Source organism: Pleurodeles waltl, chromosome 5 (genome assembly GCF_031143425.1).
Source record: "Pleurodeles waltl isolate 20211129_DDA chromosome 5, aPleWal1.hap1.20221129, whole genome shotgun sequence".
Lineage (NCBI taxonomy): Eukaryota > Metazoa > Chordata > Amphibia > Caudata > Salamandridae > Pleurodeles > Pleurodeles waltl.
Window position 1 is genome coordinate 389,283,851 of NC_090444.1, and position 25,238 is coordinate 389,309,088.

The window sequence follows — 25,238 nt, forward strand, 5'->3', positions numbered from 1 at the left end:
GGTTATAAGCCTGTAGAGAAATAACAACAGGGACAGAGCACTTTGCGCGCTAGACCCTAAAAATGACGACTGCACCAGCTTGCCAAGGCCAGAAGTAATGATTTGTCAATGCTTATCTTTCTATTGCTTTCCTTCATTGCTCTGGGTGAGATATTATTTTATCTTAGCTTGCAACATATTTATATTCCATACATAGATATACAAATGAATGCACACTCTAAATACAGCCATGGGGCATTCACCATTTTTAAGCAGATGTCTCACTTTAAACAAACTTTAAACAACCCCCTAAGTTGCAAGTGTAACATCAAACAGCAATATTAACTTGTGTAGCAATTGACAGGTATTATGATATTTACAAAACATAGAAAATGAACACAAAATGCACCAATTCCAGTGTCACAAAAACAAGCATCCTTTTGTTTGGGCTGTTGACCTTCAGTTGCAAATTTACTAAGTGTCTCTTAAGAGATAATCTGAAGGAGGCTCCCATCAGGCCTTGGTGCACATGCCATTTCCATTTACGGGAGCACTAAAACGTGCAGAAAAGTTCAACTCGAATTGTCTCAATCAAGAGCTAGGAACTCAAGGAACTTTGCTTTTGATTCCTGGGCTGTATTCACCTCAACTTGGGATTTAGGTTTTCCCAGGCAAGTCCCTGGTACTTTATATTGATGATGAAGATGATCCTGGATGTCTTCCAGGACTGGTCTAAGAGAAGCTGCAAATAGATCAACAGGTCTCCTCAAAGGAGTTATTTTAGTCTTTTAAAGTCCTTAAAAGCAGTCAGTGTTTTTTATGGCAATATGGGGTGAGCCAAACTTTTCCCATAAGGTATCATTTATTAGAAATGTAAAGAAAGTTTTGGGGCTCAACATGTGTAATTCACAGATTTTAAAAGTTGCACATCTCTTTATTTTATATTTCTACCTATGATTCATATAGATTTTTGAATTTCCCAGGAGTATGCAGGGAAACCTAAGCAAATTGCTGATAGCAAGGCATATTCCTTCCTGCTATTACTTGATTATAAGGACAATATACAGTAGCAATGTTTTCAAGGTGTAGAAACACGTTTCCCTACATCCAAAGGACATAGGGCATGATGCATATCCCCTACTGCCATGCAAACAGTTTTAACGCTGAATTCAATTGAGTAAATCTACACATGCCTTTTGGATAGAAATGGCCAAGCAGATTATTTGTGAATGCCTACAAAGTTTCACATATATGGGTGTTCAACAGAGACATTTTGCATGTCCACCAACCTACCTTTTCTCTTGGTACACCTATTTTTCAACTAATCATTCTATACATGCTCAGGCTGAATATCCATCAAACCAGCACAATTTCCACATGTGAGAAATGTGTTACTGGTTGAGGGAGATGAAACCCTAATCAAGCAACAACCACAATCCTTGTCATGGAGAGGCACAAGCAAACCCAAATTAACCTGTGCCCATCCCTCTGGTAGCTTGGAATACAGCAGTCAGGATTACCTTAGAGGCAATGTGTAATATATTTATGGAGCACTTCAAATAAAGTGAAAACACAGTGCGAGAACAATCCCACACCAATGGAATAGAGCAAATGTTAATGAATAAATCAAGACCAAAACAACAAAAATCTAATCAGTAGAACTATAATTTTTTTATTTTAAAGATTTAAATGAAAATAGCGTGCAAAACCTCAAATCGCCACTTGCAGTTTCTGTCCTGTGAGACAGGGAGAAAGACACAAGGTCAGACTGACCACGTTGCAGGACAGGTCGGAAACAGGGACCAGCTTAGCACCGCTGAAATGTTACCTTCTCAGTCCCATGCAGAGAGTTCTGATCATGGTGGAGGGGGACACAAGGAGCTGGGAAGCATTGAGGATGGTCATCATTGTAGCATGAAGATCCTGTTATCATCATGTGCGGTCAGACTGGAGCTTCTCAACGGCACTTCCTGTGATCGTTCGATTCTGTACTGAGAAGGGTCAGTTGACAGAGTTTTGAATTTGCTAATAGTGCGAGTGACAAGATTTTGGTGCAGAGAGGTCAGTTGACGAAGATTCAAAAAACAACTTAAATTCAGCTCCACAGAGGCTACACCAAGGATCTCGGACCTGAGAGGTGCTGCTTGGGGGATAGGGGCTTACTCCAGCTGGATCTGAGTGCTGGTTCAGGTGGTTGGGAGCCTGTTATGTCCCTGCAAATCTGAATTGGAGGTCAGCAGACCATAAGTGCTTATTTTGAGCCGGTGGTTTCCGGTGTGGGGCACCAGCACTTACTTTTGGGGGCTGGCACTTAATTTTCTGCATCAGGCATTTTACTGCGAGCAAAAGACACAGATGGGAAAGGCGGGGGAAAAGAAAAATGAAAAAGCATCAGAAAGGGAGAAAGCAAAAAGCTGCCAGAGTGAGCTGAAGGGGCAGGGAGTGGCTGTAAATGGATTAAAAAGGCCAGAGATGGCTTTACGATTACGCTACCTCTATCTTCTGTCCTCGCACATTTAAATGCAGCAGCAGCATGTTTCAAAGGAGAGCTTTGGATACCAGCACATTTCTATTGACAAATTAAGCACTACAGTTTAGCCCTTTGAGTCACTCTGAGAGTCCTAGGTTCAGGTGCAGGTCCAACCCCTCTGACTCAAGCAGTAGGGTAGCAGGGCAGCCGGTCAGCAATCCAGCAAAGCAGAAGTCCAGCTAGGCAGTAGCCCAGCAGAAGAGCAGTTCAGCAGAGTGGCATTACTTTCAGCAGCACAGCAGTCCTTCTTCCTGGCAGAGTCTCGACAGGTCCAGATATTTACTAGAGAGTTGGTATCTGAAGACCAGTATTTGTACCAGGTGCCTCCTTCGAAGTGGGAGAAGCTTCTAGAGGTTTCCCTTTAAAGTGCATAGCTTTCCTGCCCCCCCTGCCGTGTCTCTAGACTAACTACAGCAGATATGCAACCCTTTGTGTGAAGGCAGGACACAGCCTAGTAAAGTGCCCAGATCTACCCGCCAATCCTGCCAATATGGCCCATGCAGGCACATCTAAGCTCTCTATGGTATGTGGCTGTCTAGAAGGAATACACAAAGCACAAAGGCAACCCACACCCAGTCGTGTGACCATGTGACAAGCTACAGGCACTAAATGGCTAAGCCAGGAAAATGTTAACTTTCTAAAAGTGGCATATTCAACGTTCTAATTCAAAATCTCACTTTACCATAAGAGAGGATTTTTCATTTCAATTCCAAAGACACCAACATGAATTGGTGACCTGTTCCTAATAGGAAGCTATCACTAATTAAATTTAATAAGGTAACTCCAATGTTATCCTATGAAAGAAGTAGGCCTCGAAGTAGTGAACAACAAAACGAAATTTAAGAGTGTTTCATTACTAGGAAATGTCAAATTAAACAATACATGTCCATTGTTTTGAGTAGACTGCACCATGCCCTCTGGGCTGTCCAATGCCTACCGTAAGAGTGACAAATATCATAAAAAGGAATGTTTGCGCCTGAAAAATAATAATTTTGGCAGGTCGAAATGGAAGTTTAACAATTGCACATGCAGGCGGCAATGACAGACCTGAGACATGTTTAAAGGGCTACTTAAGTGGGAGGCACAATCAGTGCTGCGGACCTAGAAGTAGCATTTAATTTACAAGCTGTATGTACATGTAGTACCACTTTACTAGGGACCTACAAGTAAATTAAAAATGCCAATTAGGAGTAAGCCAATCCTACCATTTTTAAGGTGTGAGCACAAGCACTTTAGCACTGTTTAGCAGTGGTAAAGTGTGCATAGTCCTACAAGGTAACAAAAACAGGTTTAGAAAACAGGAGGGTGAAGGCAACATTTTGGGAATGACCCTGCAGTACAGGCCAAGTCCAACACAGTAGTACCAAGTGAATTTCACAATGAAGAATTCCTGTCCAGAAAATTTAGTTGAACTTAAGTGAGAAAAATGGTTCATGATTTTGGCTTTGTCATATTTTGAAGAAGTTGGTGATTTAACTTTTTCTTGGTTAGTCAAACAGCAAGATACTGAGTGAAAGAAAGGATGATGAAAGAAAGATGGGAACATCTAGATTATAACCTAACCTGTGGCAAAAGGTGTTTCCACATATAAATAAGGAGGCAACAGGTGGGACACAACTATTTTAAAAGTTGTAAATTTACTCACTGTATTCTTCCTCCTATGATTCACATGGTGTGGATCTGGAATATCAAGGAAGGAATACTGAATGGTCACAATATCGTTACCAGGATATCAGGGACCAAAATATCAACACATGTACAGATTTTCTAAACCTAACTACAGTATGTATTTTTTTATCAGATATGTATATATAGCAAGTTAAGTGTGTGGAGTTAATAATAGTAAATCTACATGAAGCTTTGTGCGCTTAACTCATTAAAATTGTGGTTTCGCATATTTTGGTGACAATATTGTAGCCATTTGATATTCCTTCTGTGATGTTCCAGAATACAACTGATTTATATAGATTTCCAACTTTATGGGAGTAGACAGGGAAATTTGAGCAAATTGCAGACATCAAAGCATATTCCTCCTCCTCATTACTTGCTTTAAGGACAACCCACGACAGTAATATTTTTCCAGGTGTGAAACTCCATCATCCTATTGTTGTTCCTGCAGAACATCCATCAAACTAGCACATTTACAGCATAATTAAGTAGATAAAAGTAAGTTATTGTGCATCTAAGTTGAGCTTAAGTGAGCGAAACGTTTCATGATTTGGGCTCTGTCACATTTTGAAAAAAATGATGAATTAACTTTTTTTGTTTAAGTCAGAGTTAAAACGTATTTCCTTGTAGGCCATGAAAGTGTTGAAACTAGTATGCCTACCTTGATAAGCGTCACATGAAGCCAGACATTTTAAAAAAAAACGTCATAGCAAAATACTTTTGTTGCGTTCAATGCAAAGGCATGTCCTGGGAGGGTAAGGGTGGCCTATAGGGCAATCAAGCAGTGCCTGATGGCTGTTCTGGAGGTCAGTGTGTGGGCCGGTTTTTTGTGCTGTTAGTGGGACGGTTTTATGGTCTGCTGGGCAGGGTTTTCCTGCTGATTCCCCCTGTTTAAAAGAGTGCGTCTTCGCAAGTTCAAAACTTCCCCAAAATCCGAACATGAGCCAGTTTTTTAACTTTCTAATTAACTAATGGAGGCCACTTTCATTTTGTTGTACCAATTTTCTGTCTCAGTCTGACCCTGGTCATGTTTTCTAGAGCATATATGCACTACAGGTGGGTACAGTAACATATGAGATGAACATCATTATCTACAAAATATCGAAAAACATTGCCCATATAGTAGAGGATTTCTGTAATTTAGCCTCTGCTAAATTAGGTGCTATTGAAAAGTTTCATAATCTATATTTATAAGTCCATTGATGTTAACAAATTGTATGCTTTTTCCGAGGTGTAATTTAAAAAAAGTCCCTGCTCAAACTGTTTGTATAAAAAATGAACCCAGCACATCCCAGCAAAAAAAAAACACGCATTCCTTGAAATAAAGTCACCTCTAGGATCGATCTTAAAAGCAAGTTAAACTTGGATGGAATGAATTATTAAGCAGACAAAATCCCTTTGGTGCCTTTTGCTGGGCTTGATTTAATAGTATAAGAATCAAAGTGACACTTAAGGTTTTTGCACAAATGCTCAGCCTCTTAAAAATCCGCTTAGTCTTATAAATACACTTTGTTCATAAATAAGGAAGCAACAATTCTATAAATAACCCTCTTTTATAAAGCTTCTGAAAGGCACTATTTCAAACACAAAAGCAAGGCCTGTCAGGGGTGCCATGCAAAGACTGCAAGCCTATTGAATGTGCTTGTATATTGTATCCTGCGCTCTTTTGCAGTGCACTCCTAGAAAGAATCACATCGAGCAGAATTAGCAATTACATCGAAAATGTATTTTCAAGGTCCTTAGGTTTCCCGTCTAATCATAAAAATTACATGCCAGCAGTGACTCACAGGCAGAAGACGTGTTGATACTCAGTAAGCTCATAGCCTTGCCTCATCTCATCACTGCTACATCTGAGAGGTGGTGTCCTCCTTGAGGTCAGGGACTCAGTGGATGACCGTGAGTATTGCACCTCACATCAGCCAGGGGACAGATAACAGCAGGAGGTACTCCAGTGGGCACAGATCGGGCCCTAAAAAGGTAATATGTACCAGCTGCCTGCTAATTGTAGCAGACCAGGGAAACCTGAAGATGAAATTAATTCTCGAATTAACCATACATTAGAGTATAAACAATGACTCTTTCTCAAACCTGTCCTTATATTAGTCACAAATTATGTTTGCAAAAATAGGAAGCACGTGAAAATTAATCAAAGTTTTAAAAACAATAGTCATTGGGCCTTCTTTTGAAAGTAACTATTGAGTTTATGTGGTGAAAGAAGGCCCACAATTTCCATATTGTCCTTAATTATTTGATAAATACTATTATCCTAGAAATATGAGGGCCTCATTTCTACTATTGATACATGCTGCCGGGAAGAGCAACATAGCCTACGTTCTTGGAACAGACAGGATATGTTTTGATAGAGATACTAATTTTTAATTGAATTCAAATTAATATTCGATCCGTAGATTACAAATAAACCAACTATAACTACGGATAGTTGTCTGTCCAAAGGCCACCATGTCTCATTTGGGATGATATTCACCATTTTGATTTTTATATTTTACTACTATCATGCAGACAATGACGAATGCAGCACAATGGCTGTGTTTGCTAATGTTCCAGGGTGGCTTTTGAACTTGGTGGTGCTGATTCAGGGAAAGGCTCAGAATGTGTAACTGGCGAGCCTTGAGGTAAATCAAGCCATTCCAGACCCTGTTGTTTTTTAAAACGACAAGCCACCTCCAGGGCATGGCGGGGATCAAGACTCCTCCTCCCACATGTTACAGTCACAGTCTGCCTGCAGGACAGTTCAGCAGGGATGAATTTAAATGGCGGAGACCTTTGTGGTGTTTGCCAGTTCCTGCTAATGAAGGGGAGAGGCCAGAATGTGTGATTGTGCATTGATGAGTCTCCGGTGCAAAGCACACTATAATCAAGATGCTGCTTTTTTTTTTAATGACAATCAAAGTGTCTGTCCTAAGACTACTAAATCATGAATCAAGACCCTGATTTCCGCTTGTTTGTTCCACTGCCCTGCGTCACAGCTTGACTGGGGCAAGCTTTAGTGGTAAAGACTTAGGTAGTGTTTGTCTGAGGCAAGGAAGAAGCCATTACGTACAAATCGTGCTTCGGTGAGCCTTTGGTGCGCATCCAGGTTAACAGAAAAATCAAACAAAGGTCCTCATTATGGTTGGTGATAACAAACATACCTCCTAAAGTTACAAGAGTAATACACGTGGGAAATGGCAGTGATAACTAATTAAAACATACTCAGATATTGTCACTCAAACCTATGTCACAAAAGGTCAAAGGTGGCAGCGCAACGTGACTGCACTCCGTGGTGCACTTTTTTTTTGTTGCTGTCGAGCCAGTACATGTACACTCCCGATTCTCTGCTTATCTGCGGTGCCATGATAAACCTCTCATATCCATTGCAATAAGTTAGAATATTTACACTTGCACAATCAACTTATAGCACCACATAAGTATTTCCACAATTTCTGAATAAATGCGCGAACTTAAAGTGGCATAATACAAATATGGAAAGCATACAAATCTTAATCCAAATCCACAATACACCCAACGAAAAACAACATAAAGGGATATAGGTCGAAAAAATGAGAAAACAACTCGAGCCATGTTAAAGAAATTGCTTTAGTCTCTGGACACTTTTATACCGGTACCAGACGATTTTTCAGTAACATTCGCACTGATGACCAATGCAGAAAAAGTATACAGACTAACAAGTGCAAAACTACATTTTGTACCAATCAGTTAGTGCACGTGTTAGTTCAAGACTCATTCAAAATTACACAAAACCAGCGCCACAACATGATTTATAAATATGCAATGCAAACAAAACGTGCATATTTATCTGCTTTTGTCCACAATTAGTTGTAATTGTGATTATACATTCTTGTAAAGTATTGGAGGTCCAATGTATTTGGTAAATTCCTACCAGGTACTAGAATTATATTAAATTAGCAAACTGCATCTCACAGCACTTCTAATGATCATTACTAACCCAATCAACACATTTAGATCCAGTGGAGTGATAGTTCAAACCCTCAAAAGATCAAGCATCACATTTATCCAAAACAAACTCACTGCTGATGCTCAGAACTAACAACAGACCTACCTAATGTCTATGTGTTGCAAAAGCACTATATCACCCTATAAGTGATTGCTTATTTCGAACCAAAACTACTGCTACTACTATGTGCTTTCAGTCAGGGGTTAAAACCCATCCAGGACACAAAGGCCTTACCATTAAAAATCAAAGAGTGAGTCACGTAGCTCCAATAAACGCTGCTGTGATCCTATTACACGTTCCTTTGATGCCATTAACCATGGGCCAGTTGTATCAAACGGTTTTATCCATTCTGTGTCTATCGGATCATGTTTTAGTACATATAGTTCCATAACTGCTCTTTGAAAGACTGGTTACACTGGCAAGCATCAGTGGAACTATGCTGTCATGGTTTGGTTTGTTCCTGCAAGGCCATACCCATCAACTGGACTACACAATAACCAATATGAAGTGGTGTGCCTCATGCCTCTGTCCTGCTGACACACTGTCCAACACTTATTGGCTCCCTTGCTGTCATTTTACACAGCCATAAAATTGTATGCCACATGTATGATGCCAATACACAGTTCCACCTCATACTTGAAGGTAAGTCTGCTAACCTTCTGAAGTTGTCTCATTGAATTTCAGCGGTTCATTACAGGATTCCGAATAATTTGCCCTGCCTCAGTGGTGGGAAAAACTGCTCTTTGGCCGTGTGACTGTGATCACTGAATTTATTGCTAATGATTTTCATTTATTTTGGATTATGAATCTGCATAGAATTTGACTAATATAGAAATAATGTGAGACTTGGAAATCTGCCCACTTGAGTGGCCGCCATACAGTACGGTGTCTTTATTAAATGCATATTAATATTAATTAAAGTGCCTACATTTAGGTTATTGTAGTAACGTGTTATATCAATGATTCTGCATTATGTATTTGCTTTATTAATTATAGGCCTTAAGTTAGCGAGGTTTGGGCCTAGACTTCACAGCCTCGTGTTGAGCTGCACTATTTAATAAAATTGTGGGAATGTATCTCTACAGAAATTAATTAATGTATTGTTCTCACTGCATTGACCAAACGTTAGCAGATGTCATTAACTTTCTCATGAGAACTGCCTGCTAGAATATCTTGTATTAGTAATTGTTACACTGTACAGTTTGATGTGTGAGACAACAATGTTCCCAGTAGCTAACAATGGATGCACTGACTGGAGTACGGATGGATACAACAATGGAAACAGGAGAAGAGGAGCCAATCATCGACATGTGAAAGACAGTTAAGTTATATCTTAGATTGGGGAATGAATCCTTATTGGACTAATGCTTAGCATACAATTCTTTGACCAATGGCAATGTGGGAAGTTCTTTAGATGATTTTAACTTAGCCTGACTGCACAGAGAGAAGTGTGCTTTTTCCTACTTTGATTTCCGTAGAGGATAATTCTAATCTGTCTGAAGAGCTGAACTGTTCCGGATGATTTATTTCTATCTTTAACTTTGTTGCCAAATTTTAATGCCCAATGCTAATCCCTTAAACATTGTTTCTTAATTGGTTCAGATAGCTTAGATTCCCCGTTTTCTGAACCATTCACTTTCACTGCCCGTCGCTGATGCTGATGGAACTGATGCCCAGCTGACGAAGATAATCGCAGCTTGCGTATCCATAAAAGGAGAAATATAACAAAATGCTATTGTTCTTGTTGTAGGATGTTCTTTACTCCTAGGTACTAACTGCTATTTGATATAGCCATAGCTAGATGTTTTTTCCAAATTAACTTTGACTAAAATAGTTTTGCATGAAGCCCAAACATGCTATTCTAATCTGATGGTTAGTCAGGGAGACCCTGAAACTGTTAACAGATTATTATTAAGGGAGCTGATGTTGTTCATATACTAAACCTAGATGTATGCTATTTCTGTTGCACAATTATTCTTACTTTTAATTTGTACTGTGACTCTCAAATGCTTAGTAACCAATGCACTAGTTAAATTGAGATTCTTTAGAAGATTCGGTCAACCAGTGTTGTTCTTGTATGTTTATAAATAGGTTTTGAGACTGATTAACATGTTATTAGCTTTGTTAATCTAGGGAAATAAACATACTAACTTTTATATAAAGGTGTAATTATTCATGTCCTAATGGGTCATGGTGTGTGAAGATTTCTGACTCCAAAGGTATTTGATGTTGTTGATGAAATTGCGTTGTGATTTATGGCGGGAATCACTCTAAACGCAGTCAAAAGGACCATCGAACCTCTAATTCATCCCCTTATAGATTAATAATAAAAGACCAAATAAGGACAGACGTGCTCCTTCATGTAATGCGCGCCTTTTGAATGCGCAGTTTGCAGTGCACAAGACCCAATTCTCCTTACACACCGGACTTACCACTGGACTGTCTGAATGCACTCACCAGTGGGAATGCTGCAGTGGGAGTTACAAGATTTGCGGCACACAACATCTCCACAATTGGAGACCTATTCTGTGATGGGGAACTGCTGCCCTTTGAGGCACTGAGGAGCAATTTGAAGTCCCTCCAGGTCTGTTCCTTATGCACAGATCAGTCACAGCACTTATACAGCGACACTGGAGACAGGGATTAAGCGAGCCTCCAACTCACGCGGGATGCCAGGCTTTATGTACAATAGGAGGGGATAAAAAAGTTTTATCCACACTTTGTAAAACATTACATAAGGCCACACTACTTCCCCTTGACAAGTTACGAGTTCTCTGGCAAGAAGACATTGGGACGCCCATAGGTGAACCTCGATGGGTGAACATTACAGCGCATATAAACACGGTATCTAGAAATGCCCGTTTCAAACTGATCAATCTATACATATTTCACAGAGCATACCTCACTCCCGCCAAGATAGAGTCAATGTACAACACTATGAATAGTGGATTCCCCCGGTGCTCTGAGCCCAACGCGCCCCTGACACATATGCTCTGGAGCTGTGCAGGACTGGAGCACTATTGGGACAAAGTACTACTAAGCATAAAAGCGATAACAGATAGGAGACTTCAGTTGTCCCCAATGGTGGCCCTACTGGGGGGATTTCCTCGCCCTCACAAACAGAGAACTACAACTAAATACATTGACCTGGCATTAGTCCTGGCTAAGAGGGAGATCACGATGCACTGGAAGGACCCTAAGGGCCCGCAGATACAAAGATGGCGGGATATGCTAATTAAATAGCCTGAAGCGGAGGGAAGAGCTATGCACCAGGAAGTAGCGAAGGGGGTGGGATCTGCAGATGCAGCACGGCAATGGGACCGCCTGTTGGATTGCCTTAAAGACCCAAACATTGATACTCAGGGGCATAACACATCATCGGATGATCTGGACAGTGCTGAAGCTCCCAGTCCGTAAAACATTGTAAAGCGCTACTTTTGACTTTAATATACCTCCGGAAAGGCACAACCTGAACATTGATCGTAACATGGAGATATAGGCCCTCATTCTGACCTTGGCGGTCGGCGGAGAGGCGGCGGTCGGACCGCGAACAGACCGGCGGTCAGAAAAATGGCATTCTGACCGCGGCGGTCACCGCCGCGATCGACCGCCACTTCCCCACTCCGACCGCCACGGCGGTCATGACCGCCGGGCTGGAGTTTGCGCACTCCGGCCCGGCGGTCGTCCCAAGACCGCCAACGGTATCATGACCCTGCCTACCGCCGCGGTTTCCTGCGGTCGGGAACCGCCATGCGAACCATGGCGGTAAGCACTATCGGGGCCAGGGAATTCCTTCCCTGGCACTGATAGGGGTCTCCCCCACCCCCCACTACCCACCCGAGTCCCCCCCCCACACCCTCCACCCCCCTGCCACCCCCCAGAGGTGGTACGAACCCCCTCCCCACCCCCACCCCGACATGCACATACATGCACCCCGACATGCACACACCCCCAACATGCACATATACACACCCCCTACACACACATACACAACGGGGACACATACCGCACACATACATGCAGACATGCGCACCTGCCGAACAGCACACATTACCCATAGACACAGCAGCACCCCCCGCCCGCATACACGCACTCACACACCCCCTCTACACACTCACACGCACACCCCCATGCACGCCCACATCACACAACACCCCCCCTCCCCCCCCCTCACGGACGGTCAACTTACCTTGTGCGTTGGTCCTCCGGGAGGCGACGGGAGCCATGGGGAGGTGACCGCCAACAGAACACCGCCAACAGAAGACCGCCACACAGATATGTGGGTCGTAATTCTGTGGGCGGTGTTCTGCTGGCGTGGCGGTGGAGGTTGACCAGTCTCCACTTCTCCGCCGACCGCCAGTGTGGCTGCTGGCGGTTTCCCGGCGGAACGCTCCCAGCGATCGGAATGTGCACAGCGGCATACCGCCGCGGTCGGCGGTCTTCACCGCGGCGGTAACTCGGCGGTCTCGCGAAAAGACCGCCAAGGTCAGAATGAGGGCCATAGTCTGATACGAGGAAAAGGGGAAAAGGGAGGGGTTGTTTAATTGGAATGTTGACTTTCCATATGTTTGTTGTTAAGAGTGATCTTTGATAGTGAGCTGTCCTTCGCCTCCAACTGCAGCCTCATGAACAGCATTTTATTAATAACATATGCTTAAAGGCCTTTATTTTACAGCTCCCATAAAATCTTAAACCTCACTGTGGCCGTGTCCTTTTTGAATTACTGCAGAAGAGTATATGCTTGTCTTCCTAAGAAATCACTTTTAAAAATAAAAACAAATGTAGATCTATGCAGCTCACTTATTTACTTGGGAACAACATGATCATATTACAACAGCACTGAATTCCCTCTAATGCTTCCCAAGAAAATACTAACCTACTTTAAAAACTATTTAGGGCATATTAATCAATAATTTTTCCCCGCACAAGTCAAGGACTTTTGCAAAGTGATGCAAAGGTTTGATAAGCATTTACTTTCTATCTCAAGTTTTATGTGCCACAAAGTTGCCAATAAACTAGCGCATACAGTACTTTAGCTGTTTTTTGTTATTTTTCGTCAACAGGAACTTCCAGGGTGGTACTTAGGCATTCCAGTGCTACTACCTATGCTTTTTGATGCAAAGCCAGTTCTCCTTGAGGCAGTCGCAAAGGCAAAGACATGTTTCAATTGCATGTCTGCGGCACTGCGAAGCACATACCCAATATGTGAAATGTTAGACAAATTGTCTTACCATAAGATTTTCTACTTGAAAACTGCCCTTCCAGTACAAAACTAATACTAAACACCACGCACACACCTGTGCACTATGCATAGTGGTGCAACAGTGTGTGTGCGGCATGAGGCAGTCTGTTTGTGCACCAACGCAGGGGCAGAGAACAAAAGCAGCCCATATTTAGCAATCATGGTTCTGCCTGTTCTCTCCCCCTACTGCAATCGAGTGCAGCAACATCTTCTATTTATTACTAAAGCTACCCCTTACTCTCATCCAAAAGGTGCTTCATAACCTCACACCAAACTAGCTAGAAAAACTGTTTGTCCCATAAATGTTGATCAGAAACCTGAGGCCTGCCAATATGTATCGAGTAAGCACTCATCACACTCAATTCAATATATGTGGACGTCGGTCCTTCTATGTACTGGCCTTCTACCTGTGAACTTCTCTACCATTACAACTCTGACTGCAAAACTACCATCTGAAATTGAGGAGATCCTTCAAGATCCGTCCTAAAGTGACCTGCCAGCTTCTTTCGATTCTACCCTGTCATACACCTAAGACCTGCCAAGCAACCAACACAAAAGGCTTCTCAGGACTCTTGTTCATTTTCAGGACTTTGTCACTGTTTCTGGTGTTAGTGGCTGAGTGTATACTTGCAGACTTCATTCTTGCTAAACGGCTGCCTGGTTTCGCTGGATTATAGGGCAAAAAACAACAACTCTCCTTTAAGTACCTGTATCACAAAGTGTTCTGAGGCCTCCATATGGATGTGTACGGTCTTGAAAAAAAGAAAATGCAATGATCAGATTCTTCTTGTGGTTTTCACTCATAGACTGCACTTTTTACCAAAGAGGCTGTGATTTGCAAATCATTTTCATCAGATGAAGGTGCTATTACAGAAGGCTTTTTGATGTTTAATGTATTGAGCAATGACAGACAATTGCATTAGAAACAATGCTCCCATTTAAGAACAGTGTAAACCTTGGCATTATTCAAGGACAACAAATTATTGATGCACTGGTTTAGAATGCAAATGTAAATTCAGTGCAGCACAATACAAACAGCGTGGCTCCTAGAGCTGGCATGGCAATCTGGCAGCCATGAAAGCTACACCTTACTATGCATAGAACAAGTTTCCAGACGCCTTACTATTCCGCAGATCCTTGGAGAAGAGGCGAAAATACAACACACAACTAAAATAAAATGTATGTGGATTCTAATTCCTGGAAAATATTTGGTATCCTTCATGAAGCTGAACAATGTGGGCATATAATAAAACTTTAGAATAGGCAGTACGCCTTTATGTTCTTTTTGTATGCACTTTGCAGTTTACTTATTCTTTCTGGTAAAGAAGTTAAAACGAGCAGACAGGCGGCAATAACAGTTGTTCACCTTCCAGTCTCTCTAAGAGATTGTCACACCTGCACATTTTACGGTGGTTCACTGCACTACCCCCATGGCAGATGCCTACCCTGGCTGGTTAGCTCAGGGAAATCTTCACGTTTTCGGAAAATTGTGTCATGACATAATTCTCCTCCTTATACCAAAAGCCACACTCTGTACACAATGTTGGTTGACTCCATGTGAGAATGAATTGCTTCCAATCTCTATTGTATTATGTTTAGTTGTAGAAAGAAAAGGCGAGTACATGTAAATAAAAGAGCCCGCCATAAAAGACACAATTGTTGTAAAATAAACACAGTACATTGGAGTTTACAAAAAACATGTTTGTCCTTTACCTTATTCTGATCCGTCCAGTACAGGAAAAATCCCTGGGGGTCCATTTTGAGAATAATTGTAGACACGACAGTGGAGTCCTGAAAAAAACAGACATGTTTATCAGTATGTCCCTAAAGATCTGTATACATAGCATTTAGCTAATCTCGGGTCTGTTCATTTTCAGTACTGTCCACTAGATTACTCTTTTAAGTCTGCAGCTTTGACAAATGTTGCACTTCACTGTTAGGGGATTTACATTGTCCCGATGAAAACCTTTTAATGTCCAGCTTCAAGAGCACTACACAAAGGAACCAATTGCAAAAGGCATGCCACTTGAAGGATTAGGACTACATCAGCAACCAAAGATGGAACAACCTATCCGCGCAGACAATGAGAGCAAACTCTTTTTTTAGTGTATAATATTAATTATGATTGTAAGATGCTATATTCTGTCTCACTGGGTTACTCTAAATTGTAAAATGTTTAATTTGTGATTGATGTACTCTGTAAAATGCTGTATTCTGACTCACTGTGTTACTTTAAGCTCTAAGAGCCAGATTTAAGAAAAGTCTCACTGCACCCAGTGCAGCACCACTTTTCTTGTGCCCCTTAGTGCCACCCTAATGCCATTATATGTGCACAGTATCTAAGATATGGCGCACAATGGCGGTAGTTAGGGAACTAGCGTCAAAATTTTTGATGCTAGTTCAGAGCTTTGCAGGATTGGCGGCAACATTTTGATGCTAATCCTTCAAAGCTAATTGAGGCCCGTTGTAAGCAATGGTGAGCCTCCTTTTAATGCCTGCTCTTAGCAAGTATTAAAAGTGTAAAAGAAAACGACACAAAAGAATCTCTTCGATTTCTTTGCGCCATTTTTTTCAGCTTCCCAATGGGGGAACACCCCTTTTGCATGCACTTTGCATCACGCATGCATGATGATGCAATTCATGCACTGTGATAATGTGTAAGTCTTGTGCAGCGTTTGTGGCCATCTAACGCAACATTAGTGTAAAAAAATTACGCTAATGTGTCTTAGGTGGCACCAGGGGCTCTTAAATCTGCCCCTAAGTTCTTTGTTTTTTTCGTTTTTTTACGTGCGAATGATGTACCTTTTATTCCGTATTTCTGGAATTACTTTCTTTTCTAAATTTCAGTGCTCCGCTCCAGCAAGTGTTCAAGCAACACAACAGGTGTTTTACATTGTATATATTGATCCTTCAAGTTATTAGTTTTCATTGAATTGCCCAGCCCTGAAAGCTGGGCTACCAAGCTTTTTCCTACATCTTGAGAAATGTACTAAACTGGGAAAGGATGATGGGTACTAGGTTTTAGATAGAAAGTTGAGTCTCCAAAGCACACAAAGGCTACAAAATTGTGTTCCAACCCCTAGCTCTCTAATATGAAGGAATGTAGATTGACCTATGAGACCACCCACTACATTTCCCCAATGCTCAACACTCCCAGCCATCCACAACCTCAGTGCAAATTCACCCCATTCGGCTGTCGTCAACGAAAATCACTTGTCCTTAATTATAATTCTGCAGTGATCTACTCACCATGACAATACTTTCAACATTCTAAAAAGCACATAGAAAAATATGTTGGCATATTAAAGCACATATGTATTAAATAAACATTCTATGATAATGCCATTGATCATTTTAATGGTAAATATTAATTTTTAATGTTTTTAAAATTCACATTGTAAAAGATATGTTAATAAAGTAAACTTAAAACATTCTATGCATTCTGTGACTTGCATCTGTGAGAGTGTGAATTTTATAATATGTTTATTAATGGTTTTCATATTAAAAATGTGTGATGAATTAACGTGTAAAACGAGAAACTTATAAAATGTCTGTTTTTCTGTTCTTGGCTGAGGCAAATTATATTCAGATGCTGTAGTTATTTTCCATGATTCAAACTTGTGTAGACGTATCCACAGCTACCCCTAGTGGGTTGCGGTGTCATGTCTTACAAGGTCAGGTATTAACCAAGCATTGCATAAGTTGAAATGTCCTATCGTTTGAGAATGTTTGAGAATGTTACTAATATCTTGTCTTTCCTCGAGGATGGAAGTAAATGTTCCTGAGAACAAGATACACGAGAGGCGAATGAGACAATGGCGTTACAGACGAGACGGAAGGAGCGTGGATACACCAAAAGAAAAATGTTATGGTTAGTGTAGATTTGTCAAGTTTAGGTCATCAATTTAGTTGGTGATTGGCTGAAATGAAACCACCCCATAGACTGACCAATCAGGAGTTGATTGGATTTTAGTAAAACAAAATGTGTAGACTAATGAGAGAGCAGGAGATCGTGGGTTCGTTGTTCTTCAAGAGCAGACGTGATTTGAGATTAGCTGTCGTTAGGCCCTAACTTCTGATGAGATAACTGATGGTGTCCTCAAGTGGAAGCTGATCATTTGCTGTTACTACTTTTGTGGTAATGTATGATACTAAATGTGAATTGTCTCTCTCATGCTTTTCAGGTACCAGCTGCAACTAATGATTTTATTGTTGCACATCATTTGTTTTATAAATCATAATCCAGCTAAGAGTTTTTTTAAATTAGTGTTCCTAAATTCTTTTCACATGAAGCCCAACATGTAATGCTAATCTGTGGTTAGTTAGGGAGTTAATCATTTTGATATGCTCATGATCTGTTTTGTAATCATTTGATGCTGAACTAATGCATACTCTACCATTTTTACCAGTTTCGTATTATTAATAAGTGTGATTCTTTTGGAGATAATTTGCTTAATTGCATTAATCAAATTGAGATATATACGTTGTTTTAACCAGCCACTATTGATCTTATATGCTTATCATTTGTGTTTGAGAGTTATTTCGTGACCTTAGCATTGTTAATATAGGGAAATAAAAATATGAATTCTTGTTACTAAACTGGTGTGGTTATTGACTGAAGTTTTATAATATTGAATGTTAATGATTTGTTGGTCCTCACATTTCCCATTGATGACATCCCCTTAAACCTATGTTGCTTCGATCCATCGTCCTCTAGCGCAAGATCCATTATTCAGTATTGATAATAGGATCTCATGGCGTGCTCGCACATCCAACTAAAGGCTAAATAGTTCAGTTCTCACTTCGACAAATAGTATACTAAGGCTAATACAAGCTATTAATTTTTATTAAAGACACAGAGGTGAGTATTATGCTTTCTTTTCCTGCTATTCTAAATAGCAGCCAAAGTCGAGAGAAAAAAAACTACAAATCCCAAAAGGCAAAGCAACACGCAGCCAGTGGGAACAACATAAAACCAACCCATACAATCAATCAGTGTTGAGGAACCCCAAGATACACCTAACTTGACTGTAAGCAATCCTCTTCTCTTGTGCGAGAAGGATCATTAATAAGTATAAAAATTGGAAAAATGCAACAAATAATAGAAATAGCCAAAACAAGGGAGAAAATGTCTTGTACAAAGTCCCTCCGAAGATATCGAGAAGGTAGATCAGGAAACAGAAGTGACGGGTATCGGTATGGAGAAGATGACCTATGGGGATCGGTGTTCAGAGAATCCTGAAATTGTTGGTGATGCTTAGTTAGTTGGCAGTGTTGGAGTAGCTGAAACTTTTAGGGTGGGAAAAAGACATGATTAATACAATGGTGTGGTGGGATAATACTCGCCTCTGTGTCTTTAATAAAATTAAGGCTTTCCTTCATAAATTACAAGGGAAATCTACATTTTATGTCAAGACAGGAGGCAACTACTATGCTTGTTTAAAGCATATCAATTACCACTGAAGATGCTTCATTAACAGGGCAGCAATAAAAGGTCTGAAAAATCACATCATAGACCAATTTACCAATCTCAGAATGTCCTCTAATTGGGAGCCTGCCCAAAAGGCTTTGAAAGCCATGGCGCCTCGTGAGGAATGGGCCCCAAATTTTGAAGTATCAATATCCGCCAAGGACATAACCTATTTAACCCATCGAGCTAGAGTGGAAGATTAAATTTAACCCATCGAGCTAGAGTGGAAGATTAAACTGGTCTGTGAGGTTTTCTGAAAGATATAATTAGTTGAGTATCAGAGGACGTTCTGAGATAGATTGCAGTTTGTTCGTAAGATTTGAGACAATTCCCTACACATAACTTTGGTTGATTGGAAAATTAAGGGTAGAAAACAGTACGAATGTTAGTTTTGTTACGTCTCCTGACATTGAAGAGAATACCTGTATGAGTAAAATGATGAGCCGTAACGTCTAGAGCATTTACATCTGACAAATGTTTGATGGATATCAAGCACAATAACATTATTAACTTAGCAGAAAGCATTTTAAGTGATAAAGAGGCATTGTCCGGCCAGGACAAGAACAGTTGTAAGGCCATATAGACATCCCATAGTTTACAGTATTTAGGAATAGGAGGATTCGAAACTTTTACTCCCTTCAACAGACAGGTGAGACGATGTTTACCAATAGGTTTACCATTAATATGAGGATGATTTATTGAAACAGCTGAATGATAGAGGTTTATTGTTCTATATGATTTTCCTGAACTAGATTTAGCAGCTAAAAAGTTGGCAATTAGGGTGATATCTGCTGAAAAGGGATTGCAAGATTTTCCCATACACCAGCTAGCCCAAATCGACCAGGCTGATTTATATGCTTTGGCAGTGCCTGGTCCCCATGATTTGTAGATGTAGTCTGAAGTTTCAGTTGAAATTCCTGGATAAGATTGGGAAGTCCTGCTACTTTCCAAGCTGATAGGTGAAGGACATCGTTGAGAATCAGATTGTGAGGAAAACGCTGTGGGCTGAGAAGGAGTTTGGAGAAGGAAGGAAGAAGGATTGTAAAATTTATTTTCGGCTCTAGAAGGGGAGGATACCATGCCTGAGACTGCCAGAAAGAAACTACTAAGACTAGAATGGCCTTCCGTCACTGAACTTGGGAGAGCACCCTTTGATTATCAGAAAAGGGGGAAAAACATAATTGGTCTCCATGGACCAATTCTGCACAAAAGCATCCATTGCTAAGGCTAGAGGACCTAGTCTCCAGCCGAAAAACTGAGAAAGCATAGAATTAAAATGGAACGTGAAGAGATCTATATGTAGAGGCCCCATTTGTGAAAAATAATATTGAAAATGGATTTATGGATGGAGCCTCCAATCGCTGGAGTCAGGTAGGCAGTAGGAATACCAGTCTGCCACTGAATTGAGGTCCCCTTAGAATTATTCTGCCCGAACAGATATTTTCTGATGGGGGCAAAACTCCCAGAAACGTTTTGCCTGTTGTGCTAACAGCTTTGATCTGGTACCTCTGAAGTGATTGAAGTATTTGAGTGCTGACAGGAGAATGGAACATTGTACTTTGTTCTTTGAGAAACTTTTTATTGCAAAAGAGCCTAAAAGCATCTCTAAACAATTAATGTGCAAAAGAAAACTGCTGTAGAGACCATGTACCTCCAGTCGATACCTGACCACACCGTGTGCCCCAACCTGTCAGTCTTGCATCGGATTCTAAAACAAGATCTGAGGCTGAGGCAAAGATGGTGCTGCCGTTCCATGTTTCTAGGTGATCTAGCCACCAATGGAGTTCTAAACAGGATTCTGGATCGAGGGGGATGGAATCTGAATAAGCAAGATCCCTGCGTGGATAATGAATTTTTAACATTTGAAGTGCCCGATAATGGAGAGGACCTGGAAATATGGCTTGAATTGAGGAAGAAAGCAGACTAACAATCCATTCAAGAGAGTAAGGGAGATAGAAGGAAGGTGTAAAGAGTGGGCTATCTCAGATTTTATTGCTTTTACCTTTGACACGGGTAGGTGAAGAGTTGCTTCGGTGGAGTTTACAAGGAAATCCAGGAACTCCTTGTGCTGGGATAGAGAGAGAATAGATTTTTCCTTTTTTATGAGGAAACCCAGATCCGATAAGAGAGAGCAAGTGTAAAGTATCTGGTTGTGAAGAGTATGAAGATTCTGACTCATTAACAAAATATCACCTAGATAGATAATTAGTCTGATAACCTGAGCTCTGAGATGCACCAGCACTGGTTTCGCCAGTTTGGTGAAGCCCCATTGGGCAGATGAAAGACCAAAATCAAGACAAGAAAATTGATATGTTTTTCCTTGCCATTGGAATTAAAAACATTTCCTGTGATCGTGATGAATAGGAATAGTGATACCTTTGTCTTGTAGATCCAAATGAACCATCCAATCGTTCTGTAACAAAGTATCCCTGAGATGCAAATGAAGATAGACTACAAACTGTTTGAAGTGCTTTAAGTTTATGACTGATCTCATTTTTTTATTGGGGCTTTGCGTCACTTTCCGGCACGCCGTCTTGGTTCCTCACTGCGATGCGGGGATCTTTGTACGCCCAGGGATGATGCAGGGAAAATCCTTGGCATGCAGGAAGAAGTCACAAGCGTTGCGTCAATCTGATAGGCGAAGCGTCAAATTTTCTGTCACACAGCAGGTGCTGCATCGATTCTTCACTCAGGAAGTCGAGCTGCATCGTTCCAGCTCGGCTGTGCGTCAGTACGGTAGGGCACTGCATCGAATTGCGGGTCGCAATTCAGGCACTGTGTCGATCTTCGCTCGGGAAGTCAGGCTGCGTCGTTCTAGTTTGACTGTGCGCTGATTTTCTCATTGCAGGGCAGGCTGTGTGTCATTTCCGGCAGACTGTGTATCTATTTTCATCTCACAAGGAGTTTCCTTGAAGAGATGAAGTTATTTTGGCCCTGAAACTTCAGAAAACAGGAGGCAAGCTGAATCCAAACCCTTGAAGAGCACTTCCCAGCAAAGTCAGAGGGCAGCAGGGCAACAGTAAGGCAGCAGTCCTTCACAGCAAAGCAGTCCAGATGAGTCCTTTGGGCAGCCAGGCAGTTCCTCTTGACTGCTTGCCGGTTGAGGTCTAGAAGTGTCTGATTTGGTGGGGTCAGGGATCCAGTTTATATACCCAAAAATGCCTTTGAAGTGGGGGAGTCTTCAAAGAGTGGTTTTGAAGTGCACAAGGTCCACTTTCAGTACAGGTCTGTCTGCCAGGGTCCCAGTAGGTTTGGCAGCCCATTGTGTGAGGGCAGACCACTAGCCTTTGAAATGTAAGTGTCAGACTATCCACCCTCCCAGCCCAGGAGGCCCCATTCAGTATGCAGATGCGTGCAGGTGTGACTAAGTATCCTGTGTTTGTGGTTGCCTGGGTGAATGCACAAGGGAGCTGTCAACCAGCCCAGAACTGGATTGGAAACAGGCTGTAAGGCACAGATGGATTTTAAGTGCAGAGAAATGCTCACTTTCTAAAAGTGGAATTTCTAAAATAGTAATATAAAATCCAACCTCACCAATAAGTAGGATATTGTATTACCATTCTGACCATACTAGATATGACCTGGTTACCCCTTTCAGATCAGAATCTACCACTAAAACAGTATATGAGGGTAGCCCTAATCTTATCTTATGAAAGGAGCTGGCCCTACAGTAGTGGAAAACAAATTTAGGAGCTTTCCACTACCAGGACATATAAACCACACATGTACATGTCCTGCCTTTTGACTACATAGCACCCTGGCCTATGGGTTACCTAGGGCCTACCTTAGGGGTGACTTATATGTAGATAAAAGGGAGCTTAGAGCTTGGCAAGTACTTTTTAAATGCCAAGTCGAAGTGGCAGTGAAACTGCACACACAGGCCTTGCAATGGCAGGCCTGAGACATGGTTAAGGGGCTACTTATGTGGTTGGCAAAGCCAGTGCTGCAGGTCCACTAGTAGCAGTCAATTTACATTGGGCACATGTAGTGCACTTTACCAGGGACTTATAAGTAAATCAAATATGCCTATTGGATATGAACCAATCTTACCATGTTTAAGGGAGAGGGCATATACACTTTAGCACTGGTTTGCAGTGGCAAAGTGCGCAGAGTCCTAAAATCAGCAAAAACAGTGACAGAAAAGTGGAGGGAGGCAGGCAAAAAGTTGGGGTATGACCACCCTACGGCCATCAGATTTAACAGTTTATATATGCCAAATTCTGTCTACACAAACTTCCTTTAATGTGTATTTGAGTCCAATGACCATATGAGCAAAATCACAATCATAAATACATATGTGTCTTGTATAATTATTTTGGGAAAGCTAGTATACTTTATGAACAGTATACAACAACCAAACCTGATAGTCCATCCTATACATTTGGAGATTGAACCAGTGGCTGCTGTCGACTGAATTGGCCAGCCTACATGATGCTAAACTCTGCACCAAAGTATATATAAATGAAAAAGCCTTGCACTGGGGTCCTTATCACTGGCCATCATACCCATGTCTAATGGGTGGCAATGGACTTTGTCTGGGTATCACATTTTTATGCGGAACTTCACATTTAAACAAGGGTGATGCAAAATTGAGATTCTGTTTAGGACTCTTTTATGACTATTTTCGTTTTCCTGCAAATGAGGACTGTCTTATTTCCCATCACAAATATTTGGATTCATAAAAAGTATGCAATACAGTGTTATTTTACACTCGTTTACAGCAGGGGTGTAAAGAAGCTAAGTAAAACAACACATCTATAGAGTGCTAACTTATTAAGTAAACATGACCCTGTTTAAATGGAGGTGGACAACTTCAGGTGGAGTTGCCCCAAATAGAGAACACCAGAGCAAGGATGTTTTAAGGAGGCAGCCACAGCCTAGCCATATCCTCCTTTGAGTGAGAACTAATCCTACATGAAATGAGACCAAAAAAAAACAGATTCATATGAACACCGTTTCAAAATGCTCTCAATAGGAAAACGGTACCAACTCTATGGAGCACCTGCTGGGTCACATATAGTGCTCTACATTTGATTCTGCAGCTTGGAAAAAGAGCCATTGCAGGGCTAAAATGCTGTTTCTGCAAGGGAACAGTTTGAGGAGTTTCACTGACTCCACACCCGTTGCAGAAATGTCTGTGATTTCTTTAGGAGGTTGGAAGACCAAAATACACACTATTGGTTTAGGCAAGACTGACTAATATAAATGCATTAACAGGTGTGACCTAGGTGTGATTTGAAGTTAGGTTCAATTTGCTTACACTTATTGACCTGAAAATGACTGAACCTGATGCTGAAATAAACTCTGTGTTTAGTAAATTGCTGCTATATGTAAAGGCACATTAACTCAAGGTGGGCAATGTATATTTATTTTTTCATTTATTCCACAAAGAAAATGGTCAGATTTGTAAGCAGAATCTGAGATTTCAATGAGTAAGCCTTCAAAGATTTGCAGAATTATTGTATCTGACCCATGCTGTTTTTGATGTTGACTACTTGCAACTCTTTCTAAATGAAGTAGAGCCTAAGTTGTATCCACAGATGTCAACAAAGTTGTAGGATTGTGAGGGTTGCAGATATTTTCTTTAAATCAGGGCAAAATACTGGCATCTGAGGCCACCGTAGTACAGTGTTTGTCAGATTGATTCAGTGCTTAATTTGTCCTTGTTGTTTCCGGTGCTGAGCACCGGCACTTATTTTTCAGGGCCAATACTTATTTTTGTGCCTCAAACATTTACTGCAAGCAAAAGACATGTATGGGAAAGACGGAGGAAGAGAAAAATTAAAAAGCATCACAATGAGAAAAAGCAGAAGGCTGCCTTACTGAGCTGAAGGGGCAGGGAGTGGCTGTAAATGGATTAAAGAGTCTCGAGATGGCTTCAGGATTGCACTGCCGCAGTATTCCGTGCTCGCACATTTAATTGCAGCACCTCCGTGTTTAAGAGGAGGGCTCTGGGCACCAGCACATTTTTATTTACAAATGAAGCTCTGGATTGAGTCTAATGGTAACTGAGTCATTGATTTTAGATAGTGAAACAAAAAAGTCTGGACCCAGCCAATGGTTCAACTTGAGACTCTATTCAAGGCGAGTCATTGGTCTGTGTGGTCAATATCTACATGGGCCCACAATTTTCAAAAGGATAAATGCCCTATCCACCTCCATCTTCAGTGGTGATAGTTAAAACATCTTCAGTGTCCAACCCAAGCTAGAAGCGAGCCTGATGGTGGTTCAAAAGGTGGTGGGATCTGCTGACAGTTTGGTGTTGACAGTCACTCTTTCTGTATGTGTGCAGCAAATGCACACTGAAATATCTTGCAACTTTTTGAACAGTGGTATTAATATTCTTTGCTGACCAAAGAGAGCTCCCTAACAA

At 41.2% G+C, this 25,238-nt stretch overlaps 1 protein-coding gene across 2 annotated transcripts in view; it reads right to left on the reverse strand.

Annotated features, from left to right (window-relative positions):
* Positions 1–25,238, reverse strand: part of PLCB1 (phospholipase C beta 1) — a 2,042,221-nt gene that overhangs the window by 1,944,344 nt on the left and 72,639 nt on the right. For both annotated transcript variants that reach the window (XM_069234146.1, XM_069234145.1), the window contains exon 2: positions 15,109–15,186. In XM_069234146.1, the coding sequence (XP_069090247.1) occupies positions 15,109–15,186 (78 nt within the window). The remainder of the gene's footprint in view (positions 1–15,108; positions 15,187–25,238) is intronic.